Source organism: Puntigrus tetrazona, chromosome 16 (assembly GCF_018831695.1).
Source record: "Puntigrus tetrazona isolate hp1 chromosome 16, ASM1883169v1, whole genome shotgun sequence".
In the NCBI taxonomy this organism is placed as follows: Eukaryota; Metazoa; Chordata; class Actinopteri; order Cypriniformes; family Cyprinidae; genus Puntigrus; species Puntigrus tetrazona.
Window position 1 is genome coordinate 14,121,351 of NC_056714.1, and position 23,008 is coordinate 14,144,358.

General features: G+C 38.2%; 1 protein-coding gene across 11 annotated transcripts in view; it reads right to left on the minus strand.

Annotated features, from left to right (window-relative positions):
- The window catches only part of pou2f2a (POU class 2 homeobox 2a), a 36,325-nt gene that overhangs the window by 4,814 nt on the left and 8,503 nt on the right, over window positions 1–23,008 (minus strand). The window contains exons 1-16 of one of the 11 annotated variants that reach the window (XM_043261840.1): window positions 10,391–10,545; window positions 6,784–6,849; window positions 6,092–6,126; window positions 5,942–6,001; window positions 5,571–5,678; window positions 5,227–5,460; window positions 4,984–5,089; window positions 4,314–4,405; window positions 3,416–3,586; window positions 3,192–3,333; window positions 2,589–2,737; window positions 1,850–2,041; window positions 1,350–1,398; window positions 1,115–1,253; window positions 892–954; window positions 203–276 (exon numbers count right to left, since the gene is read on the minus strand). In XM_043261840.1, the coding sequence (XP_043117775.1) occupies window positions 203–276; window positions 892–954; window positions 1,115–1,253; window positions 1,350–1,398; window positions 1,850–2,041; window positions 2,589–2,737; window positions 3,192–3,333; window positions 3,416–3,586; window positions 4,314–4,405; window positions 4,984–5,089; window positions 5,227–5,460; window positions 5,571–5,678; window positions 5,942–6,001; window positions 6,092–6,126; window positions 6,784–6,849; window positions 10,391–10,445 (1,735 nt within the window). In that variant the 5' untranslated portion in view covers window positions 10,446–10,545. Of the gene's footprint in view, window positions 1–202; window positions 277–891; window positions 955–1,114; window positions 1,254–1,349; window positions 1,399–1,849; window positions 2,042–2,588; window positions 2,738–3,191; window positions 3,334–3,415; window positions 3,587–4,313; window positions 4,406–4,983; window positions 5,090–5,226; window positions 5,461–5,570; window positions 5,679–5,941; window positions 6,002–6,091; window positions 6,127–6,783; window positions 6,850–10,357; window positions 10,546–23,008 lie in introns of those variants that run through there. The other 10 variants (XM_043261838.1, XM_043261837.1, XM_043261839.1 and 7 more) reach the window with 10 other exon arrangements.

Here is a 23,008-nt window from a genome sequence, read left to right on the forward strand (position 1 = left end):
TACTCACAAACATCAAGGAAACCGGCGGTACGCATTAAATGGATGCTCTAGTACCACGTGAACTGATGAGCAGATGTGAAAAGGGGAGAAAAGGAGTGAAAAGACAAACAAACAGTCAAACAGAGAGGACGTGGTAACACATGACTGATTTGAGGTGGCAGAGTCATTAGTGTGTCTCTCTCGCCCTCTCTTTCGCACAAACCTTGGATAGTAGCAAGTGGGTTGCTGCCAAGAAGAGCTTGGTTCATTCCTGTGTTAACTCCCCTCACCGTATTCCTGAGTCACACCAGTCCAACACAAGACACATAGACAGAATGGGGAAAAGAAAGGAAGAGGAAGGGAAAAAGAGAAAACATTTAGAAGCATAGTTAAGAGCTGGACAAACAGTGCAAGAAAACAGGTCTTTGCAGAGTAAACGTGGCTTTTCTTGTAATACAAGGCAGGCCACACACCAGCAGACTTCAGTGATGCATCAGTACGTAACGATCCTTATGGTAAGATGCGATTTGACCAAATCTTTTCAACAAATATGCAAAATTTTAAGTGGATACAGAAATGTGAATAAATAAGAAACAAAAAAAAAAAGTTAAATTAGTGTAATTAATATTTGCAAATAATATTTTATAAATTACAACAAATTAATTATAGTTCTATAATGCCAGTTACAAGTAACAGTGCATTTAATTTATTATACAACTGCACATATGCATTATGTATATGCATATACACATTTGTATCAATATCAAGGTCAGTTTACCAGAATTCACCTCGTGAATTTTCCTATACTTGACAGTGACACATAATGTTTATGTGAAAGTGTGTGTGTGTGTGTTTTATATTTTTTATATTTTGTATGCGTGTAAGAACACAGACTATGCTGATTGTATTCACCTCAAATGTGCAGCAAAGTCATTGATGTAGTTAGAAACGTCACCATTCTTTTTATGCCATGAACTGTGGATGACAAAACCACACACAAAAAAATACATTTTGCGCACACACACACAAACACTGCAGTTACCTACATTTGCTGAGCCACAGGGAGTAAAAGGTGATGGGTATGTGCTGAGTGGATGTGTGTGTGTGTGAGAGAGAGAGAGAGAAATCAGCTCACCCTGCATTTAGACTTAGTGTACTGTGAGTAGGAGGAGCGGGGCTGGCATCACTGCGGGGAGGCGGGGTTACAGGAGATGGTGCAGAGCTTAAGGACGGTCCACTTGGGGTCAAAGGGCAAACTGATGACATAGTGGTCACTGACAGAGGGAAATAATAGGAGATAGAACATCCATCACATATATTATAGGATTTTATGTATCTCTATTGAGCAGATGCCCACTTCTGTGCCCTACCTGCTGTAGCGAGACTGCTCACTGTCTGCGATGGTCCCTGACTGGACATCTGTAAGGAAGATGCGGATATGACGTCACAGGTCAAAAGGGAAACATGATGGACAGAGAGTAACAAAGGGTGGAAAAGGAGAGAGGTTGGTTGAGGGCTTGTGCTCTGATTGTGAATTTAATTGACTTAACTGTAGAGTAAAATACTGAGTTTGGAAGAGAAAACATGCAATATTCTTCCTAAAGAATTAGTAACAGAGGCAGAATCATCCTATAGTTCTTTGACAATGACAGTAAACTATAGTTGTAAAAATTGGCTATGAGATATGATTTATTACACATTAAAATGCAAAGCAGTGCAGGGTGGGTGAAACCACATTCGGGAGTGAATGATATATACACCGTTATGGGAATGATTATTATCATCTGCTCATGCAGGAGAAACTAGTAGTGTTGTGGCACAGGGTGGTTGGAGACGGGGGTATGGGTCAAGGGTGCAAGCCGGGTCGTACCATGTGCGGGCTGTAGCAGGGGGGTTTGTGCGAGGTGGGCTGGGGTTGGCTGGGCAAGGGAGGGGTGGCACTGGAGGGGTTAATACGTTTCTCTTTCTGTCGGCGGTTGCAGAACCAGACGCGGATCACCTCCTTCTCCATGTTGAGCTTTTCAGAGATGAGCAGGATCTCCTCTGAGGTAGGCTTCTGGTTCTGAAGGCAAAAAGGGAACCAAGGTTTAGGATGCGATTATTTCAGTAAGTATTTTGTTATATTGGGGGTCAGAGGTTAAGGATATTAATACTTTATTCGGCAAGGATGCATAAAACTGAAAAAAGTATAAAAGTGACAGTAACAAAAGATTTGTATTTTAAATAAATGCTGTTATTTTGAACTTTTTATCAGTCAAATCAATCCTGACAGTCCATGTATCACAGTATATATTAAAACATAAGAATTAAAAAAATTAAGCAGTTAACTATTTAAACTGGGATAAGAAATGTTTCTTGAGCACCATGACTGGAGTAATGGAAAATAAAGTTAAATCTATACTATCGCATGAAAAAATTTACATTTTAAAAAATATTAAAATGAAAATTTGCTCTTTTATATTGTAATAACATTTGATAATATTACCGTTTATACTGCAAACCAATGCATCCTTGGTAAGAATAACAAACCTTTTTTGGAAAGAAATAAAATCCAACCCTAAACTTTGAATGGGTAATATATGTTGTGATTTGCGATCACGTGTTCTGACCGTGATGAAGCTGCGTTCCAGAGCGACGCGGACGTTGGTCTCAATGCTGGTGCGTTTCTTCCTGCGGCGGCCAGGCAAACCCTCAAACCCCAGCGAGGGAGAGGAAAGAGAACTGGGACTTGGCAAGGTGCTGTCCATCGACATTGTTTCTAAGTAAACCATTAAAAACGTTTTACGTTTGCTATATCAACCACAAAATGTTTTATATTCTTATATTACATTTTTAAATATGGAATTTTTTAATGATGTGACCTAAATGCCACTTAAACTGAAGTTTTAATGACCGTGTTTTTGAGAGTGCCTGCAAGTTAATGGGAAAGTTCTCCCAAAAATGATCATTTATTTAACCTTAATGTCATTCCAAACCTGCATGACGTTCTTTCTTCTGTGGTAAATGAATGGTGAAGAATGTTGGCCTCCATTGTATGAAAAAAAACAGCAATCGAAATTAAAACCGGTTGCCAACATTCTTCTAAATGTCTTCTTTGAAGTCATACAGGTTTTGAACAAAATGAACATTTTCCAAATTGGCTGGACTGTCCCTTTAAGCACAAGTTTTAATTGATCACTGTAATGTTTAATGCAGCTGTGTGTAAAGTTTACCTGCGTCAGTCAGCCACTTCTCCAACAGAGGTTTGAGTTTGCACATGTTCTTGAAGCTGAGATTGAGCGCCTCAAATCGAGAGATGGTGGTCTGACTGAAATCATTCCCGTAGAGCTTCCCCATGGCCAATCCCACATCACCCTATAGAGGGAAACAGACAGCAAACATTATTATACTGGCAAATACAAATCTTCTGTGTGTGTGTGTGTGTATGTGTGTGTACCTGTGTGAAGCCCAATTTGATCCTTCTCTGTTTGAATGTGCGGGCAAATTGCTCCAGTTCCTCCAGATCACTGGGCTCCTCGGGGTGAGCGGTCACCGGGGTCACTGTGTTCACGCTGCTCTCTGCAGCCTTCTCCCTCTGCCACGAACCACACACACAAGACATGAGTGTCTGATGGAAATATCAAAGCAGGGAATACCGTTCGAAAGCTTTTTGTTGCTTTTACATGATTAAAATACAACAAAAACAGTAATATTGTGAAATATTATTGCAGTTCAAAACTGTAATCTTGATACTTTTTAAAATATAATTGATTCCTGTGATGACGAAACTGCTGAATTATTAGCAGCCTTTACTCCAGTCATCAATGTCATATGATCAGAAAACATTCTGATCCGATTTGGTGTTCAGCAGATATTTCTTATTATAATTAGTGCTGAAAATAGTTCATATTAATACTTATTATTACTTGTGCTTAAGTAATGCTTTATTTAAAGACTAAAAAAGCAAAAAAGAACAGAATATATTTGCAACAAAAATCTGTAACAATCTATCAGTCTTCACTGGCACTTATGAACAATTTATTGTGTCTTTGCTAAATAAAAGTGCTGTTTAAAAAAAAAAAAGCATCTTCTTGACTTCTTACTGTCATACACAAATTAAAAAGTTCATAAACAATACAGTTTCCCTTTTTCAAAAAGGGAACTGAAAATGTCATACATTAATTTAATCAGTTATTTATTAATTTAGTTAGTTATTTTTTCTACATGTTTCTACATTTAACTAGGAAATATCTTTCCAAGTTCACCTTGGATACTGTTAAAGCAACTTTTGGCATATGTCCTCCTCTGTTGGGGAACAGTAGACTCCCAAATTAATTTTTTTTATTTGTATGTACCTGTGCTTGAAGACTAAGTCTGTGTGGAGCGGCCAGCAGGCTTCCTTGGTTTTGCTGAGGTAGTGGAATTAGATTTGGCGTTGATAGCAGCCCTGAAACATACGCAACCAAACATTTACGTTCAATACAATTAAATAAAATCAGACCATTTTCAGCTAATCATTATTAGTTGAAAAGTTAAACCGTAATAAAGGGAAAATAAAGAATATATTTGTCACTGCTACTACTACAAATGGTACTCTTAAACCAAATTATAAGTACATGTATTTAATTAATATTACTCAGTACATAAAAATATAAGTACACTGTAACAAGGACGCCTTAAAATAAAGTACCACTTTATTTTAAGATGTCCCTATTACAATATAATTATACATTTAAGTATTTAGTAATACTACTAACATACTTACTATAGGGCTGGAATTAGGGTTACTTGTGTGTAATTATGCATAATATATTATTACAATAGTAGGTACATGTAACATTTGTAACAAAGACACCTTAAAATTAAGTGTTAACATAAATTTGTATCGGTGTACGTTAGAAACTGTGTTTGGCATACAAAAAATCGCTATGTAATTCATAATTAACAATATTGTGATTGGCAAACTATTGAAGTTGGAAACTAATTTAGGACTCGGCTTGAGAATACTAATAGTAAATAAGTTACCTTGCTGCCCTTGCTGTGTTTGTGGTAAAAGAAACTGTGCGGGTGAAAGCTGAGTGTGTCCTGGAACGAGGACTAACTGCTGCAGCTGCAACAACTGCTGAAAGTCCTGAAAGAGAGAAAAGAAACAGATGCTGAAAGGATGTGGCGGTTTCACTCTGATGAAGGACCGAAAGAGGACAAGCACTGATTCTGGAACAGTATCAACACATTTCAGGTGTGCTGCCCAGCGCTGACTGGCTGTACCTGTGCAGTGAGCTGGATTGGCTGAGAAAGAGGAAGCTGGTGAGGAGGAGGGGGCGGGACAGGGGCGGCGGTTTGTTCCTGTGTGCTCTGCGATTGGCTCTGTGACTGAGCTGCCTGCTGCTGGGCTTGCTGCTGATTGGCCGCGTGGGCCACATGCGACTGCTGCACAGCTGCGGCGAGGAGCTGCGCCTGCTGTAAGAGCAGCTGTTGCTGCGCCGGCAAAAGTGCAGTCAACTAGAGAGAGAAAGAGCGGCAGAGAAGGAGCGTGGCCAAAATAAGAGTTAGAAAAGAAAGCACATTTAAAGCAAGCAAGCTCACATATACAGCACATGTGCATGTCGTACCCCTGCGAGCTGGCCACCCGTTAGCATTAGCTGCGTGTGGGAAAGGGCTGTCTGAGCGGGTGGAGTTTGTACAGCGGGAGACATCTCACTACAGTCCTCCACCTTAGTCTGAGACACAGGGACAGAGACATAGAAGCGTTGATGACCGGTTCATGTGCTACAACAAGGGATACAGTGAGTGGGGGTACTGAAAAGAGGGTGATTAAGGGAGGTTTATAAAATACTAGCAGCTCACGAGGTGGAAAAAAGCTTAAAACTGTAACTTTCAAACGGTCTTCGAAACTAACAAAAAGAATATGTGCAGATCTGTATCTGTATGTAATTCAGCTGACCATAATAAAGAGCACAACCTGTGGCGTGCGTTCACTCACCTTGGTGCTGCTGCTCAGTGTGGGAGAAAGAGAGAAAGGGCTGATTTTCATTGGCTGAACCTGTTGGAGGGAAACACATTGAAAATATTATTTTTTTTGATCATGCTATTTTTAGGTGACATATAACACTGGTATCTGGTTGACACTTACCTGATTATTTGAATCTGAGCCATTTCTTTCTGAGTCTGATGAACACATTGAGAGAAAACAACATTTCTTTTAATTTCATTAATGTAAGTTTCGTACTGTCAGTAGATTTATCGAGATTAAACGCATACAAAATAATGGTGTGTACTGCGTATATTTATTATGTATATATAAATACGTGTGTACATATTTAAGAACAATATGCAATGTTTATATATTAAATATATTTTATATATACTTTCAAAATATATACTGTATTTGTGCAAATTTACATATACATAACAAATAAACACAGCGCACTTACATATAGTATGCAAACAAAAACTTTTATTTTGGATGCGATTCATTGTTTGACAGCACTATGTAAGTTACAAAACCAGGTATAAATTTCTTTAAAAATATAAAATAACTTAAAAATAGCAAAAGGCTATTTATTTAATGAGAGAAGACAACATTTATGTTTATTTTGTAAATTAAATTTTTAGTTTTTATATAAAATATTTTACTATTTATTTATATTCATTCTTATTATTAAATTTACTTTGGTTTATTTTTCGTCATTCTAGAATGTTAACAACAAATAACATATAAACAAACACTGCAAATGTTATCATGTCAAGTAAATATCTGAGCGAAAAATTCTTTATTGTCTTTTTGCAGACATATGAAATATTAAATATAATGTTGTTTTATACCTGTGCTCTCCATCGGAGAGTCTGCCGCTGGATTATCAACCTCTATTGGCTTTGACATTCTGATATCTGCGAAAAAGAGAGAGGGATATGAGGTCAGTCATCAGCACTTCTGTTAACACACTTGGCAACCCTGTACCCTGATTTATAATATATCTTGCTCTTCCTATACTACATTCTTAAATCGTTTTGATGATGATGATGATGATGATGATGAACGGAAGTGTAACAAACACAGATATGTTATATTTTGAATAAAAAGCACATGCAAATGCAGGCATTTTGATTCTAAAAAAATAAAGTTGAAGATTTCTTTATTCTCACACAGCTAGAGACATGCTCAATCTAACAAACAACTAATAAATATTACGTCACCACAGACGTGTCACTTCAAATTTAACTGAAAGCGAGCTCATGGGACTGTCCCGGTCCCTCAGCGGTGAGAAACGGAGCGTGCAAAGTAAATGTGTGCGTGAAATATCTTATAACTTTAAAGAATTATAAATCCGTTTTTTTTAAATAAGATTCATAATGTTCTAGACTCAACTGAATTATGTAAATCGTAGATATATTTTAAATAAAAGTCAGAACGCACAGCTGAATGTGAGTATGTTTCTGACCAATTCGAGCCGATTCGGTTTTCTGTTTGACACTTTTTACAATAAAAAGGAGTTATAAGCAGCATCGGCGTTATAAATTCTGTAGCCAAAGCTCTCAAACAGACATTCATAAACAAACACACAGAGAAACACACTCACTTCCCTTTTGCGAAAAATGCAAATAAAGCTAACGACTGACTAATAATATCACCCACCTGCATATCACTATCTCGTCTGATCCTCTTTATCTATCTCCCCCTCAACACTCATGCCTCATCCTTCATTTCTCACTCTTTCGCAAAAATCTTCAGCAATATTTAATTCGTGCCAACTACATGAGACATCGAAGCCTTACCAGAAACTGATAATTAATATCTGACTCCTCCAGAGGGCAGCACAACTTGACAGTAAAACGTGACCGTAATAATCCCAGAGAAAGTTACACAGGAAACCAGCTTCACTCGTGTAAATTGAGTCACTTGTGAAAAAGCCACCAAAAAGCTGAAGAATTGCCGACTTCCTCAGACGATCAAATCCAGGGTCCGGCGACACTGATTGGAAGTAAAATAGAAGGAAAGCCCCTCTCGAGGGCAACGGGCCGTATCTACGAGGGTTTCCACAGAACGGCCTGCTGGTAAAACGGTATTATGATAGCTCAGGCTGAAAGTTTGAGAATATTTTCAGACTGTGTCACACACTAGTTCTGACTGTTATGAGTATGGTGTCATAATTCATCTGAATAAAACAAGCAGAGAGGCATCATTGATTTGAAGCAAAAATGTCAAAGAAGTGTTTTTAATGACCTTGCAGTCCGTGATAACCCACTGGATACACAGCCATCAAAGTTTCGCATTATCGAATCACAAGGTTTTATATGAAGTGAATATACAGTTCATCATTCATATAAAGTTAAAATGAAAAAGTGGTTTTGGTGTTAATGTCTCACTTCCCTCTCTGTTTCCCCTCAGGCTGGGCCAAACACAATGTGTTAAACCAAGCCCTTACTGTCGAGCCAGCTATTAATACACACACACACACACACACATACAGACACATGCTCCCAGGCTTAAATGTATGTGCTGCTATTTAATATACAATCTTCATACAGTAGCTTACACACACAGTTCTGTTTCTTATATATTTCAAACTTCTCCATTTCATAACTTCTGTATTACAAAGATCTCCATTCTTTTTTTAAATCTGAAATAAATATGCTTACACCGCTTGCACATACTGGAAATGGTTTCGAAGCTAAATTATTGTAATGCAATATTAAATGACCAAAAAAAGCCTACTCTACATTTGCGAGGGAGAGAAACTACCTGCACATCTTCAGCAATGCTTGCTTGCTCTCTCTCTTCTGTGTTTACTTCATAATCCCTAATTCTGTTTTATTTTCGATTTGACCGTTCCATCTAACTTCTTTTACAAGCAGCTTGCATTTAGCAAATACTTTTTTTCTACTATTGAGCGTTTATTAAACTACAGGATCCCTGCATGTGTGTCTCAATTTCTGCCACGATGCCGCATGTAAAGTTGAAGAGCTTTCTTATAACAAGAATCAGGGCAATCTCAGATCACCATCTCCATCACTGTGTGAATGCACTTCTCACTTTGCTCAGCTCAGTATTTTTCAAACACACGTTCCTCCGTGATCGAAAGGTTGCAGTAAACGTTTGACTACTCATTTTTGACCTCACTCCCATTTTATGATGTTTGAAACGACAGATAATCAGTTCTAATAACGTGAGTTGTCTTTAGGAAAATTATACCTAGTTTCTACCTGCTAGAAACACTCCTCAAGGAAGCTAGCAAACACAAAGTGTACAAACAAATGTACTAATATTCATGATTAAAGGCAAGAGTTCCTGTATCGTGATCCATCTGCTGAGCTGCAGACAGCTGCACTGTGGGTCAAAGTTGGAGCTGAGGAAGGGGGAAACCCCACGAAGAACCTAACACTGGGTTTCCCAGAGCTTCCCTTATACACTTCCAGTCAATAAATATAAATCCATTACCTCCTAGACTAAAAATTGCTTATTTGCCTGACGATACAGGCCCGTATCTAAACAAAAAAAGAGATATACATAAAGGCAGTGTAATAAACTGAAGATTTCAAGCACATAATACCACAAATTGGCATTGTTGTTAACCACTTAAGTCAGATAAACTGAGCATGAATTTAGGAAGAGCCTTTTTGTGTAAAAAAAATTGTGGCCAAAGCTCGTGAAAATTTGTGCATATTTTATACCGGCCACACTTAAAAAAAAACCAACATCCTCAGAGTGAAGGTGTTCGAAGAAGCTTACTATGGATTTGTTTTTCATCAGCAGAGACTGGGTATCTTATCAAAGTACAAGGAAAAAGAGATGCTGCAAATCGTAAAAATACTGCAAGAAAATATCTTTCTGTCTGAACTGAACTTCAGCAGGATAATGATCTTAAACTCTGAGAACATGAAGGGGAATGTCTTACACTGGCCCCGATTTCAACCCCAAAATTTGGTGGCGTCCGAAAAGGTGAATCATAAGAAGTATCGCTTGTCATATTGTCACTGTGAGGCGCTTAAATAAATGTAAATGTGAAAACTGCAATGTACGAACACCATGAACAACATGAATCTGGGCAAAAATAAAATGTAGGCTATTTAAACAAATAAAATATCAGTTTTTTTATGAAATACATTGAAATTTGTCATTAAATTGGAAAAAAATTGCACAAAATATTTTCAGTGCTTTGAAAAAAACAATCACAGAAATCTGAATTATCTTGCAAAGCACCATCAAACAAATCGCTTTAATTCTATAGAAATGAGCCACTCTAAAATTCATGACGCATATTTTGGAATTTCAGCCTTTCTGTAACTTTGCATGGCCCTTTCTTTCAGTTTCTCTACGCTACCCTTTTTGGTCCACTGATCTCGAACATCTCTGCATTTCTAATGAATCCATCAATAAAACTCGAAAAAAGAGACCAACCTGGCAACCATCCCAGATGCTCCAGACACATACCTGGCAACCACATATGGGAGTAGTCCATGGATGCAACAGGACCAGTCTTTGTCATGTTGATGAATATGTGTGCAGTCGTTCACGGAGGTCCTCTTCCACTCACACACACGGGTACACTCTTTCTCTGTCTCACTCTCTCCGCGACTCTTTGACTAAGTCAGTGTGCGGCCAAGAAGGAGGAACAAACTGATAACAAGTAGGGGGTGAACTCTCCACTCCTCCTTCTCTCCTCCCTCCGTCACCTCCTCTCTACGCTACACTCACCCACACCTCCGCCCCCTCTTGCCCACTTCCTGACCCCGAGAGAGCAGAGAAAGCAGCAGGTCAGGGCAGACACGGCACCTTTACAAGACCGCAATGTTGACTGCATTTTACGCTCGTGAGTATGTCACAAGTCGTTCGATTGCGTTTGAATGTACGCACGGTGGAAATGCTGAGGAAGACGAGCGGGAGGAGGAAGTGAAGCGCTGTCGATCGGTAGACTGAAGAGTGGGGTCAGGTGAAGAGACAGAGGATGGAGGAGGTTGAGAGTGGGAAGGCAACAGAGAGGAGCGAGAGATGAAAGAATAAGCAGATGGTGTGATAGAGGTGAAAAGAGGGGGAGAGTTGTGCCGCTGGAAAGTGCTGGGGTTGCTGGAAAGAGTAGCTCACGAGTCCTCTCTCGCACACCCGTCTCACTCCGTATCTCTACTGTATATCAACACAAACCTCCATCAGAAAATACAGAATGAGGACGCTTGCTCACACGACTTTTTTTCCGACCTCACACGTCCACAGTGGGGCATGAATCACCCCGTAGGAGCCCAAAACAAAGCAGAGAAAGCAAAACAAGCAGTATTTGATCATGTCTAAAGCAGGAAACAGGAATGGATTACAGGCTGTACTGTTCAAAGACTGAACATAAACGTGTCCAAACTACATGTTCTGCAACAGAGACTGTTTCACTAAGTTGTTGTTATATTTTGTTTGTATTATTTTACGCATTCTGAAAAACTGTAGTTATTAAATGCTATAAAACAACAAAATAGAGATTTTGCTTTTGTGTTGAAGATCTTTATTGGCTACTTTTCACTATTTGCTCCAATTTGTTTCACGCGAAAAATACTAAAAATGTATATTTTTAGATTTTGCATGAGCCTTTTATACAGCTCTTAGGCTTATGATAGACTGGGCACATTTTGAGCAATGTTGTCGGGGAACTTTGGGAAATGTTGCCATTAACGGGCAACCGGGTGAGACACATTCACCATTCTCAGCGGGAAAGCAACACTGTCTAAAAACGTTGGCCATCAAAATTGCTCAAAAAAACTGCCCAGTGTATCATCAACTTTAAGAAACAGCTACATTTGAATTATGCTATTTATTGTAATATAGTTTCCCACCAGTGTTTGCATCTTTATAAATACTCAAGACGATTTGGTAACACTTTATTTTAAAAGTCAAATTACACAGTCTACTAACATACAACATACTGACTATGAGAAACTTTGCAAATATATGTCAACTTATTCTACTAACCCTAAACCTACCCTAACAGTCTACTCTGAGAGTTAGTAGACATGTAGCTGCGAATTAATGACAATTAGTTGACACTGAGTTGCAGTAAATGTCTAAAGTGAAAAATTAAAATAAAGTTTAACCGAAAATGTAATCTCAGTATTTCTGAACATGAAATATAAATGAATATACAAAATATATTATGGTTAATATAACTATATTATAACTATATATCTTAATAAAGTCTCAGAAGGTGGTCAGAAAAGAGAGCTGAAGTGCATATAACAGAGATTAGAAAATGTCAGTAGCAAGAACAAGATTTACAAATATAGAAAATGTTTACTACTCAGTGTTAAACAAACCAAATGGTTAGCTACTTCGGAAAATTTTAAACACAGCCCACTACAATGATTCACAGTCAAAGTGAGGGCGAACTTCAGGATATGTGGGTGATTTACTAGATTGCAGTACTGTATGTTGAACACGAGGAGGCGCCATAGCTCCATTTCTAGTGAACGTTATAAACGTTTGTGAACGTTTCGCTCCAGTCCTCCGAGAGCTCTATTTCAACTTTACTCGTCATGTTACCATAAAATAAATGTAAAAATAGCTTTTAATCTGTATTAATCTGCATAACAGACACAAACAAACAAAAGACAGCTGTCTGTACAGGAGCATACGACAGCTTAATATAGTTACAGTTCTATTTACTTTTTTTTATGTATTGTTCTGCACATCGTCACTGTAACATAATAATCAGGCGTTTGTTACACTGCGCAGTTTGAGCGTTTGTATCACACAAAGAGAGAAGAGCGTCAGGTTCACGGTCATCGCCAGCCTGTCTGTGCCGTGCGGCTGCTGGGGTTAAAGTTCACGACCCCAGAGGTCACACAGCACAGACACGTCTGCATATGTCACAGAGGTCTCTGGCCATTTGGCCGGCCCCTCATCTCACGATTTACATTTCCAGGGCTTCCTCGCGATAACAGCCATTTTTAGCTTCTGTGAGGAACCTGCGGTCTGAAGCATTTCTCGGAGCAAGCAGGAACGTCACACATGCCTCTACGATCTTTAAAATCGAGTGCGTTTCTTGATCCGCTCCTCTCCCTCTCCTCCTCTCCATGTTTATCTGATCAGCTGTCCGTTTAAGAGCGTGAGCTACAGGCCTCAAGAGAGCCATCAATCTTGCAGCTGTCACAGCTCGGAGGCGTATGCGTGCGTATGGGTGTGAGTGATTAGATACTAACTATTTCTCACAGCGAACGCTCTTCACGCTGCAGATGCAATCGCGTTTGGTCCAAACGCAACTGTGTCTTAGTCTTTAATGCTGATAAAGTTACTTTCCGCCTTTCGTTCCGGGCTGAGGCGTCCACCCTTTCACCTCCGTAAACACAACTGTCCATTCTCTCCACTTCCCACTCGCTCCTCCAGCTGTTAAACTATCAGCATGTCCCGTAACGTGACGATAAAAATGCTCTTTTTAAATTGTTTCCAGACATTTCTTTCTCTCTTTCTTCCCTGCTGGTCAGCATACGCTGTGACATCACTGGACACTGCTCTGCACTGTGATTGGTCACTGGCCTACGTTGCCAGGCAACAGCAGCAAAAGGTCTCTTGTGTGTGTGTGTGTGTGTGTGGGGTTGTGTGTTTGTCTGTGCTTATGTGTATGTTTTTACCCCTGTGACAGACGGTGAAATGGTAAACGGAGAGCGGCTCTTGTGCTGATAAGTTTCCTATCTGAAATGGAGCATTTTTCCTGTAATGTGAGGGTTGTGTATCGTTTCTCCTAAACGGATGTGTGCATGTTTAATATTTGGCCGTGTATAGGTGCGTGAATGCAGCTGTGTGTGAGAAAGTGTGCGTGTCTGGGGAATAGGTGGTTATTGTTTTTGACACAGACCCTCATATTTCTGCATCGATCGATTCCTCTGACTCCCGACACGACAATAATCGCACACATGCACACACACACACACGCACACACACACACTTGGGCCTCTTTCTATCAGTAGCATTATTACTGTGCAGAACGGTAGAGGGGGAAATAAGGGGAGCTGAGAGGAATTCATACGGCAGAACGGGAAAGAACGCAGATGCAAGAGAGAGTCAGGCCACTTGAAAAAGAAGTGCACAGTGGGAGAATTGATAGTAAAATCTCACAGGGAAAGAAAAGGACAGGGGAGATGAAGAGAGATGAGAAAATAAATGAAAAACTTGGAAGATAAGACTAGAAAGTAGAAAGAAATGTGTGTATGCAATCCAGCTCTCTTAGTGGCTGTAAATGACCGTCTGAACTGAGTCAATTTATTTATTTTATTGTGCAATGTTGAATTGAAGCTGATTGAAACTTCTTTTTTTTATCAGTTTCAATAAATGTATGATGCTTCATTCCAAAACTTAATTTTCTGCAATTTTGTTAAGCATTGACATAAAAAATACATTTTATTTTTAGCATTTATGATTAATTTGTTTAATGTTATTTTGTTAAATATATTTTTTTATATTCATAATATTATTATTTATTGCTATAATAGTGATTAAATATTATATACATTTAAATAATTAGGTTACAATTTATTTTAAGCTGTCCTTGTGTGTAAAGTGTAAATAAAGAGTAATATTTAGTGACTAATATTATGTACTTGCTATATGGTTAGGGTTCGAATTAGGTTTTGTTTTAGGGCTACTTACATGCAATTATGCATCGTTTATTGTTATTATAATAGCAAGTGCATGTAACATGGATAACAAGGACACCTTAAAATAAAGTGTTTTAACTTTTTCGACTTTACACATTAAATATGTTGAATCTAATTGGCTGAAGTGACTTCTTGGTGAAAAGCACTATTCCTCAGATTAATAAAATCACCATTTCAGAACAAATACAAAAAAATTGAGATATATATCAAATAACGCCAAAAGCCTGAAAATTACATCTATAATATTTTTAGCTATCTCGCCCAGCCCTGCTGCAGAATAATAACAGAAGAGCATTACAAGAGAGAAGATGAAGGATTCATCCCATCTTTTTCCAATAAAAGAAGAAATGAGGGATTGAATTGGGGAGGATGGAGGGGTGAGGGTACAACAAAAGAGATGAGACACACATACACACAAAAACTGTTGTTTTTGAGAGATGAGGAAGAGATGTTATTAGGTTGACAGCAGCGTAATGACGGAGCGACTCTAGAGCTGTCACAGAAACAGCACAAGTGCACAGTGATGGAGGACAAACACGGACATGTTCACACCTACACTGTCACTTTCATGAGGAACCGTTTGCTTTGATATGAAGGACGGGTCATGATGGTCAACTAGAGAGGCTGACTAGCTTACCTAGGGTTTTTTTTTTTTATTATTATATACTTTCTCTCATTTGATATTTTTTTTAGCTTTAGTGCACAGAATTAGCATTTTGTCATGCTAATTGTTTTCAAACACAAGAATCTGTCTTATATTTGACAGCTAAGGTGAACCTAAACCAAACCAAACCAAACCACAAACAGTAGCTGATTTTTAATATTTCATTTTGCACCTCCTTATCTGATATCACACAGAAACTCTGTTTCTATCTTTTCCAGTAGTCACGGGATTCTAGCTATGATTAAAAGTGGCTGATTTACGATTTCAGGAATAATTTGACCTTTAACCTGCCTTTCACCTTTCCCCTTGCAGTTTTTTCGCTTCATTCTGCCTTCTGTCTGTCATTCTTACTCATCAATATTCCCACTCACCCTCCATCTTTATCACAACATCCATCTTTCTCTCTCCCATAATCCCCTTCTCTTTCGCTTTCCGCCCCCCTCCTTTTTGTATCACTTCATTCCCCGTCTTCGTTCTCTTCTCATCCCATTTCACTTCCTAAACTACATCTCTCACTCTTTCTCTCTCTCTCTCTCTTTGTCTGTCCGTCCATTTCCAGCTGCCGTTGTTGTTGTTTTTTTACCTCTTTTATTGTTTAATTTTCTTTCCTTTTTTATGCCCCACTTGGCCGTCTCTCTCTATCCGTCCTTGTCTCTGTGTTTGTGATAATAACTAAAATAAGAGTTTCTTCTGCCATTATTTATTTCTCTCCTCCCGACCGCAAGGAGATATCAAAACCTACTCAGAGCCGGCACAGGGGACCCGTGCTACATTTGGGGAAAGGAGAGGTGGACTGTGAGATGGAGAGAAGGATGAGAGGGGGTAGGGGCTCTACTGCTGTTAGATGGGGGTAGATGGGTTGGTGGGGGGGTGTAGGAAATCGGTCTGGCTAGCGGAACAGCTTTTCACCTATCTCTCTCGCTCTCTTTCTCTCTCTCTCCCCATACTGCTTTGTATTCTGTGGAGATGACAGGGGAAAGCTTTATTGCTCTGAGTCGGTATCGATCGGGGCCCTAGGCAGGGGGGAGCGCACAGACGCCCATTAGAGGCACTTTCTCAACGACCGCTCCCTAAGAGCACAACCCCACCCTACCCCCCTCTTTCTCTTTCTTTGCCTCTGAAATTCAAATTCAAGGTTTCTATCCTTGAGGCTTGACTGAGAAAGAAGGAGAGAAAGCGAGAGGAGACATAATCTGATAAAGAAAGAGCCAACAGAGACACAAAGCAAAGAAAATATATCAATATTTCAATAGCTTACGAATATATATGAAGTGCTACATTCCTCTTATTCTTTCAACACTCTATTATTCCGTATCTTCTATATTTTTAATGGCACATGAAAATGCGCTTGTTGAAATCATTGGAGATGCGTAGGGTCCAGCACTGTATAGTTCTTCGCGCCTTCACATACGCAGTAAAAACACAAAAACTCACAACAGAGAATGAATACTGATCCTGTGAATGGTGTGTAACAGCAAAGCCATTTCTTTTCCACCGTGTCTGTGTGCTCAGATCCCACTGGGATGTCACACTTTGGAATGAGGCCTATGTCACCTGTAATCTCCCTCTTCACAGAATTCCGCATTTTTAAATCAGAGTTTGGCAAGTCAAGAGTCTCACCTTACCATTCAACCCGTCCTTGCCCTCTCTCTCACACCTCAACCAAACAAAACCACACTGTCATCATGAAAAAAAAACGCTTTCTGCTCTCACCCCGGCTATCCAAAATCACACAGTACACTATAAATATTAATTCTCCATTATCCTGTAGAAAAAGCCTGACCGGCAGAGACCAAAATTTGACCTTGGGGCATTTGCATCATTTAAAAGGTACAGATACACACACACACACACACACACACACACACACATATATATATATATACATATACACATATATATATATATATATATATATATATATATATATATATATATATATATATATATATATATATATATATACACACACACTCACAATTCGAAAGTTTTATATATTTATATTTGCAATATAATTAGTTTGAGCCTTGGTGCTCATGTGAGAAAATCAGACCTGTAACATGTCCCGATTCAAGTCTCTTTAACACTTTCCTGTCATCTCTATATTTTCTATCCATAAATAGCGATATTATATTAATATATGTTAATTTGCATCTGCGTGATCAGAGTGACTACTCAAGTAAAAAATCTCTTCTTTTAGTCATAGAGAATGAGTAGGTATGGTGTGACCTCCCAATTTGAATCTGCCTGCGTGATTTTAACCTGACAAACACCGAAAAGTCTGTGTCTATAATAACCGCATGGGAATAGTTGAAGAGACTTCGACGCAGCACAATCGTACACCATGTTTACACATGTGAGTCAATCGCTCCCACGCCAATCGATGGAAGGAGAGAGAGACAGAGAGAAAGGGTTACCTTTGGTCATTAAGACAGGGGGAATCCCAGACTTAGGGTGGTTAGGGGGTTCATTGATAGAGAGAGAGTAAGAGAGAGCGAGTATTTGGCAAAGAGAGAGAGCAGACAATTATCTGTATTGATTAAAGGGAGGCAGCACAGTGAAGAACAGAGCTCACTATGTGTCGATCAATAGAGAGAGAGAGAGAAGGAGAAAGAGAGAGAGAGAGAGAGACAGAGAGAGGGAATTGTTTGGGGAAAGAGGGTCAATAGGGTGGGAACGAGATAGGGACAAAATCAAGAGTGAAAATGAGAACAAGTGTAAGGCAGGTAATGCAATGACAGCCCTAGTAAAATGTTTTTAAATACATGTATTTCATCCTATGTATATTAAAAATACATTAACATAATTATAATAATATTAATAATGCTACCCTGCAGTTGTACACATAGTATGCTAATTAAAATTTGCTAAATTATAGCAACTAATTTCGTACTTAATGCATTTTTATTGTACAGAAGTAAAGCTGAAACCCAACAAAAGATATACTGAAGTATATTTGATTGCGCTAAAGTGTAACTATTGCAAGCATACTCTACGTAAACCACAAATACCTTGCATTTAAAGACAATCCTCGTCAATATTGATATTAAAACACATCTTAGGTTTATATTAAGAAACGTACATTGTGCTCCAATTAAAGTAGTACTCCAAGTAAAGTTGAATTATCATTTTTGTATTGGTTGAGTGATATGTCAGAGATTTGAACAGCATACTTCGTATGAATTTTGAATTGGTGACTTTTTTCACTAGACAGTGCATGAAATATGAAATAGAATTGAAATAAAAATACGAAAAGAATGAAAAAGATGTAAACTATGTATTTATTGTTTAAAAATATGGATACTGACACTATAATTGCATAATAAAGCATTTTTACATTTGGCTAAGTACAGATGCAATTTGAATTGGCACGCTCTTATACAATAAACAAAAACATAACACTAATCTAACATATTATATATTTACAAAATTAACCCAAATTGTTATTATTGTCCTAAGTGGGCAGGCTTTGCCACCAGTGGCCCCTCAGAAACCTGGTGGATGTTTTTCATTAATATGTGCAGTTTTATTTGTACTTTTACTGAATGCTTGAGTTGAATACATGTTAGGTACTTTGTAGCCGAGACCACCTCTCGCCCTTGGAAACGCGTGAAACACCACGACAAAAGCTTCAAAGGGGACTAACAACAAGTGAACTGTGTAGACACAAGCAGTGTAGACAGAGCGACTGCTTGCCCCTTCTCAAAATATTAATCCCCTTTCAGACAAACTTGACCCCCAACACACACACACACTCCCCTTTTCCGCTCCCATTAAGAGCCGAATGCATATCTACAGGCCGAGTTGGCCGTTGCCTAGTAACCGTGACCCTCATCAGCTAACACCAGTAACAACACAACATTCATTACATCCTCTGACTCATTTGTTGCTTAGTAATGCGACATTGTCCAAAAAGCATGTATTAGTGCACTTTAGCTGGAGTTTTAAAACCAAAGTTTTCAACGACGAATGCATTTCGGGTAAGGCTCTAGTCTATAGAATAAAATGAACATGAACGTATTCGGTAAATGCATTAGAAAAATAGACGTAAAAAATGTATATGACAAAAAATAATGCAGAAAAGCAGTGCAATAATCAACAGAGTTAACTAATTATTGTTATTTCATGTCTAAGCATATACTGTTTTTGTTTTGCAATTTAAATAATGGTACAGAAACATGACGGTTCGGTGCATACCTTGGTTTGAAATCATAAAATGAATTCATTCTTTTATTTTTTAAATGTAATTTGTTGTTAAAATCTATTACTTTGTATATTAAGCTGTACATTTTTTTAACAGATTTATTTAAACATACAGTAAAGGTAAAATAAAACATAACGAATATAAAGTCTAATATTTCGCATATTTCTCTAGCGAACGAGTTGTGAACACTGATGACTCATTTTGCATACAAGCTTTAATGATGTCTTTCTGCAGTTAAAACACTAATTGAGCGATTACATGAGATGTTCATTCACATTTATTTTGTGTGAAAACTAGCAGTAAAGATAAAGGGATGATCGAGCTCTGAATAGCTGTTTGAATTCATATCTGCCGTGCAACATTAAAGGGTGTTAAAAATCGTGTTTATTGTTTGAATTAAGTGACATCATTTGAAAGATGAGACTTCTTACTTCAAAAGTAAAAATATATAAACCTGGCAGTTTCCAATGAAGTTTTTTTCCTGCAATAGTTGAAACAATGCTGTATTTGTTTCTTTGGTACAAATAAATGTACAGCCCTACAATATATATGTACATTTATTTACGCTTGTTTTGGGCCTTCTAGCTGTTAAGATTTAACATTCCTCACTTGAATGACTGTTATGTAAAGCGTATTTCATGCAAAGAAAATTAAACCAATTTACCTGTGAAACACATGCATGAAGTAAGTTACTTTTTCTGTGAAACACATATTCCTGGTAAAAACGGTAAGAAACAGACAATAAAAGTGTATGATGCAGTGGTGGACGCAGGTATTATGATGCTCATATTTAATGCATTCAAAACACCTAGCTTTTAGTAATAAATTAAGGAAAACTCTCTTTTTCTAAATAATTGCAAAAGTTACTTAGACGTCAGGGCAGATTGCATCATGGGGACAAACCTTACAGCCTAAGATGAGGCAAGGTTAAGTGAAGCACACACACACACACACACTGTATCATCCACACTGATAAAAAGCCTGTTTAATATGAATCAGATCTCAACGGATATGGCAAGGACACAGAGTCTGTGTGCATTATAATGTACCAGAGTAAATGCTTATTTGCATGTATCTAGCAAACACAAATAATAATGTTGCAGTCTGTGTACAGAATTTTACTAGAGGCGATAAAAACAACTACAGAAGTGTATAAAGAGCCAAGTGGGTCTAGAATACTAAAGCTTTGTAAGAGAGTCCTGCAGAAAGATTAAAACCAACAGAATTCAGGTGTATAGTTATGCATGCATGACATCACAGGTCCCCTCCCCCAGCCCTTGGGAGTGGGTGCCTTGGAAACGGTCGCTAAGGGAACAGACGACTAAGAAAGAGAGGGAGGGAGAGAGAGAAAGAGAGAGAAGGTGAAAAAGAGCGGAAGGAATAAAAGAGAATAAGAAAGCATCCTGTGCTGCTGTGCAAAGGGAAAAAAGAAGGAAAGCACCAAAACAGAGTGAGAGGAAGAAAGGATGAGGCATAAAAGCAGATAATACAGTATACCATGAAGCTTATTAGAAACATCACATAAGTCATATTAAATACAGCTTGTTAGATAATGTTTTCAAGCAAGACATTATGACATTTTACTAGATTGTTTAGGAGGTGGCATAAGTCAAGGCCTGCAGAGCAGCCTTTTCTACACATCCATCTTAGCACTTACTAATACAAAAGAATGAAAGAAATAAGCCGCGGGGCTTCAAAAGTCTTTTATATTAATCTCAGTGTCTGTAAAACTACACACTATCTAACTAATGTGAATGTTGATTAATATCTCTGAGAAAATATTTCATTTGCCAGCCTTTATAGAGGAAATTATTCAGTGCGATGTATTTCAATCATATAGCTTTAATGGAAATTTATGCTGATGTAAAAGTTCACATTTCCATTTATATTCCATTTATTCCTGCAACCACATCCACACGGGTCTGAGACAAGCATCTCTGTTACATCATTCATGAGCTTGAATATCAGGCTGCTTGAATACTGTATACATCACCATGAAAACATACTCTCCACCAAAGGAGAAAAATAAAGGGGTGGAGATTTGCAAGGCCAATAGATCTAGCAGACTCCAGTAGCCATCTCACCTCCAGTCCAGAAAATAACCTACTGCTGTCACTTCTGCTTAAAGTATTACTGGGTTCAGTGCATGTTAAAAGGGATTGCTCACCTAAAAAAAACACAAAATCTGCAAGCACACCCTCAAGTCATTCCAAATCTGTATGATTTTCTTTCTTCGGCGGACCATAAATGATTCTTTAATGATTTTTTGATACTTTCAACAATGTTTTGTTTTGAAAACAGTTTTGGTCCACACAATGCAAATTAAATGTGAAATGGAACTGTCCGGTTGCTAAAATATCTTCTTTTAAGTTCCACAGAAGAACGAAAATCATACAGGTTTAAAATGCTGACCGAATTTTTAATAAATTATTATTAAGCTCACTGAATATCATTCGTGGCATAATGTTGATCAAAGTTCGGCATTATAGTGAGATGCTTACACTTTTATAATATATACACACTCTTACCTTCTTTGTCTAAATCGTTCCATAAAGAGCCTTTAACATATGAAGAACCTTTCTGTTTTACAAAAGGTTCTTTGTGGTGAAAGGAGGTTCTTCAGATTATAAAAAGGAAAAAGGTAAGTAAAGAGATGGTTCTTTAGAAAGATCCTTTGACTGAATGGTTCTTTGTGGAATGGTTCTTCTAGGTCATTGCTGTGAATAACTTTTTAAAGCACTTTTACTTATAAGAGTATATATATGGTACATATATATGGTCATTCTGGACTTGTATTATATTGTAATAATAACGAAGTTCCAAAATTAGACCACAGAAAATATAAGCAATGTGATTTTTTACACTAAAATCATGATTTTCAATTCCACTGAAAGTGCCTCAATGAAAGCCAGATATTTTGAACCGAAATAATTATGTAATCAATATTACACCACAAGTGCTGTTAATTGATCTTAACTTATACTGAACCCCACTTAAAACCCACACTGGAGATTTAAATCAGTCTAGCTAAATACATTCAAAACTAGAGGCTGAAGAAGAATCAACTTTTTCCCAGGCTCTTTAAGAGAGGGTATGTGACTTTTTTCCCTTAACTTTCAGAGTGTTTCGCATGGTATGAGCTGTTAAGGTTCGTTAAAACTTACAAAAGTGGCGGATGCTGCTATCAGCTGCAACACAGCTGGGTACAAAACATCCAACTAGTTCCAGGACCATCCAAATGTGAATTTACAGATGCTTATCCACGCGAGCACGAGAGAATGCGGTGGGCGCATGAGATAGAGAAAGCAGGGATCCCAGAACGACATCTTCTCATTTACACCGATAGGGCTGTTGTATCTGACTCCACATTACTATTGCAGCATTGTGAGTAAATGGTAGACTACCCCCACCTTCTACCCGCTAGGTTGAGTCTTTAACCTTGACCTCTCGTGCCTCTGCCTCCAGTAATGAAGTCAGCCCCCCCCCAGCTCCCCATTCCCTCTCACCCCCCGTCTATCTGCCCCCAGCTCTGCTGTCCGGCGCTCCTCTCATTC